This window comes from Palaemon carinicauda, chromosome 6 (assembly GCF_036898095.1).
Source record: "Palaemon carinicauda isolate YSFRI2023 chromosome 6, ASM3689809v2, whole genome shotgun sequence".
Taxonomy (NCBI): Eukaryota; Metazoa; Arthropoda; class Malacostraca; order Decapoda; family Palaemonidae; genus Palaemon; species Palaemon carinicauda.
The window spans coordinates 50,715,872-50,719,853 of NC_090730.1; the positions used below are offsets into that span (position 1 = coordinate 50,715,872).

Sequence of the window (3,982 nt, forward strand, 5' to 3'; positions counted from 1 at the left end):
AAAATACTATAGCACTGCCCACGACTAGTGGCAATGTTTTGATTTTGGAGTGTCCTAGAAGAGCTGCTTGCTATAGCTTGAGCCACTGAATAATTTCAGTGCATTATTTACCCCTTGAGCGAAGAAGAATTGTTTGAAAATCTCAGAGTTGTCAGGTGCATGAGGATAAAGGAGAATGTGGAAAGAATAGGCCAGACTGTACGGCGTATGTATAGCTAAAGATGAAATGAGCCGTGCCTAGAGAGAGGGATCCGATATAGAACGGTCTGGCCAATCGAAGAACCCAATAACTCCTAGAAGTAGTATCTCAACTTGTTACTGGTGCCCTGGCCAACCTATTACCTTCATAAATTGTGATTTTTTCAGATGACAAGTACTCTTTTTTTTAGTATATACTGAAATAATAGTTTGTTCTTTTATTTTAAATGATAAAAATTCTCATACAATTTAAATCATAAAATCTTTTATCTCAGGTCGAAAATATTAAAGCTCTCTTTCTAAATATGAATAATCAAAAACTCCAACTTTTATTCATGTTCTTAGTCTCGTTATTATTTTTTTACATTTTACATTCATCAGAATTGCAACATTTAATTATAAACAAAAGTTTTTAACATCGATATTAGGATATGCCATATAGTACCTTTGAGTAACTACATATGCACGTCATACTCAATTCCCCTACAACAGAGCCAAGACTACGAAGAAGAAAAAAAAATAGCAATCGGTAGTTTTTATATCTCCTACCCAGATCTCCTCAACACACACACACACACACACACACACACACACACACGCTCACACAAGCACACAGACTCACAAAAGTATTTTCCATATATAGGGACTATTTTTATATAGAAATTGAAGATTTAAAGAGCATGAATTGAGGCAAGGATTTTTCTTGATGAATATTATAGTTATAAAGATATATTGTAAGCTCAATATTTGAAAACCAAATAAAATATCATAGTTTGTTGCTTAATGAAAAGCTTTAAGCTTATTTGAAAATTTCTCTCTCTCTCTCTCTCTCTCTCTCTCTCTCTCTCTCTCTCTCTCTCTCTCTCTCTCTCTCTCTCTCTCTCCCCAACATAATCTTTTTTTTTAATTGAAGGTGATAGTATCAGATGAGGTCATCCTTTTAGCATATCAAATAGTGAAGGATCCTATTCCCATGTAATTTCCCTTGATCATACCAATTCCTAGAATACGATTAGAGCTGATTGGAGTTATTAGCAATTAACAAAAGAATTTTCTATCAATTGATGTACAAATATGATAAAAGAAATACCAATGAAAATAAAGAAACACCTAAGCCGGTACCAAAAGTAGCGAAAGAAGTAAAAAGAGAAGAAAAAAAAAAAGACTCAAAATATATGGAAAAGACACAACGGAGTAGGAAAAGATGGCGTATATATTGATTTAATAATAGATAGAAACGATATAACGGTAGCAAACCTCGCTGAACTTTGCTCAAAATGTCCGCAAGAATGCTCTTTACCTAGAGCTTGTAAAAACATTATCTTTATACTAATTCCCAACAAGGGAGACAGAAAAGACTAGCAAAACAACCCTCAAGTATGTTTACTCACAAAAATATTTAACAAATTTTCAAAGATCGTATTAGCCTGGATAGGAACACAGACTTAATCAACCACCAGAGCATGCAGTATTTATTCTCTGGTAATTTAACCAACCATATATATGTAATCAGCCACTAATAAAAAAATCAACAGTGTGTGTCAAACAACTATGTATGGTATTTACAGATTATGAGAAAGCTTTTGATTCTGTAAAAACCTTAGCTGTAATAAAAGCACTTCAGATATAAGAAATAGATGAAACTTGGGTTAGAACCCTTAAATATGTTTATATACGAAGAACAACAATCCTAAAACTACAACCCATCACTGCCTGAATTTTTTCTACTTAATTTGTTTTATTATTCAAGTTTAATATGTATATTTATATGGTATTATCATATAAAGGATGCTTTTTTCATGGTATTTTTCCATATATGGGACCTACTATATATAGTAGGTTAGGCAGATAAGGGGTACACATTTTTATTAAGGACACTATTTTCTGTAATAAAATTTTATTGGTATTTTTTCATTACAAGGAGGATGTATTAGAAACAAGACACTCAATAATAATGCTCTTATTACGAATAAAACAAAGAAATATTGCAGTTTACTGCTAAAATTTGTTGCATTTGTAAGCCCTATTACTTTTACACGTGCTGACAGTATTTGAATATGTGAAATGGATAATAATTCAGACTTCTGCAAGTGAAATGTTTATCAGAATATTGTGATACTGTAAAATAAAATAGAAATAAAACTGGTCCATGATTTAGAGAAACTTCATTCTTACTTAAATTTTCAGATAAATTCCGTGATATCACACAATAACAAACCAGATACTATAATTAGCAGTGTTCTAAAAAGCATTTCACACACAACGGAACTCCATACTTCATACACCCTTGCAAAGGACGAGATTTGCAAGAAGATAGTGCACATTTCCATGCCTGTTTTCCAAGGGGTTCGACGAGGTGACGAATATTGTCATAAAGTACATCTGGAATAACCAGAGATGACTGTCTTGGCCGGCCCATTCCCACACGTGGTTCTGCCTGCTGAAGGTATGTCCTTGCAATGTAGCACATGAATGACAACAGTAGAAGGTTGTTTTCATCAACACAATACAGAAGCCAGTAGTTCTGAATCATTGCATCAATCACCCAAGAAAATATAGGCCACCACCACTTTTTCATTCTAATGAAAATATACGGCAACAATTAATGTTTTGCTCCATCCTATCAGTGCCACTCATGGGCCTGTTGTATTCCCCGATGAGATAAGGTCGACTTACACTAATTCTCTTTTTGTCCTTTGCTGACCACCGAGATACACTTTCCAGAGGATAAACAGGAGAAAGATTGGATACCACTGAAACTACTGCATTATCCTTCCAGCGTACCAACAAGATCTTGTGAATACTATCCACAACAACATCCGTATCTCCCCGAGGAACCTTCTTCATTTCGTTTGTGGAGTTTATAGGACAAGTCTTTGGAATTCTGTTGTCCCTTATTGTTCCAGTTGCTCCATAGTTTATCTCTCGTAGGTGATTTACTAAAGGTAAACTTGTGAAGTAGTTGTCGAAGTAAAACCTCACTGGTATATCTTTGATATGACTTGGTAGTTTTTCGAATAAAATCAACAAAGTGCCCCCACCTTTTCCAAACCTTTCTTCATAGTGACGATTCAACCCGAAGGCTGTCCCTTGGTATACATCAAATGTAGCTAAATATCCAAGTGGAGAATTTAGGCACCAAGCTTTAAATCCAAATCTCACAGGTTTATTCCGAATGCAATGTTTGCATCTATGCCTACCAAAATATTCTATCATTGCTTCATCAAGTGATATATGTTGATCCATAGGGTAAGCCATGCCAAATTTTGTGCTCAAATGGTTCATTAGAGGTCGGATTTTTGCCAGTTTGTCATCCTTGTTTAGTGCCTGATTATCAGTGAAATGCAGAAACCGTATTACTTCTTCAAATCTATTACGTGACATTACCTTAGCAACGAGTTCGACTCCAACATCAGCATCCAAAGACCAGTATAAGCGGCGACTTGGTAATGTGTGGTATCATGAGAGTATGAGAAAGCCAAAGGCCACTCGCAGTTCCGAAACAGAGATGGTAAACTGTGCATTTTTCTCGCAAGCATACCTGCAAGATTCCTTGGAAATCATGTTCATTATATCTTCAACAAAGAAATATTCAAATTTCTCCACAAGTGACTTTCCCTTCAAATCTATGGCAGGTGGCGGTTTATCATACTGTCTGAATGACTGAAATTGTTTTCCAGTTATATTCTAGAGACGTCTTTTGACTTGTTTTCCTTTTCTTTGATTCTTGCTACTCCTCTGCACAATTGACATTACTGTTTTCCACTTCATCATCATCTTCACC

The 3,982-nt window shown here is 35.0% G+C and overlaps 1 protein-coding gene across 1 annotated transcript in view; it reads right to left on the reverse strand.

Annotated features, from left to right (window-relative positions):
• Positions 1–3,762, reverse strand: part of LOC137642988 (piggyBac transposable element-derived protein 3-like) — a 7,859-nt gene extending 4,097 nt beyond the window's left edge. Inside the window, exons 1-3 of the mRNA XM_068375845.1 lie at positions 3,740–3,762; positions 2,875–3,640; positions 2,475–2,722 (exon numbers count right to left, since the gene is read on the reverse strand). Coding sequence (XP_068231946.1) covers positions 2,475–2,722; positions 2,875–3,640; positions 3,740–3,762 — 1,037 coding nt within the window. The remainder of the gene's footprint in view (positions 1–2,474; positions 2,723–2,874; positions 3,641–3,739) is intronic.
• Between the last annotated feature and the right edge of the window lie 220 nt (positions 3,763–3,982).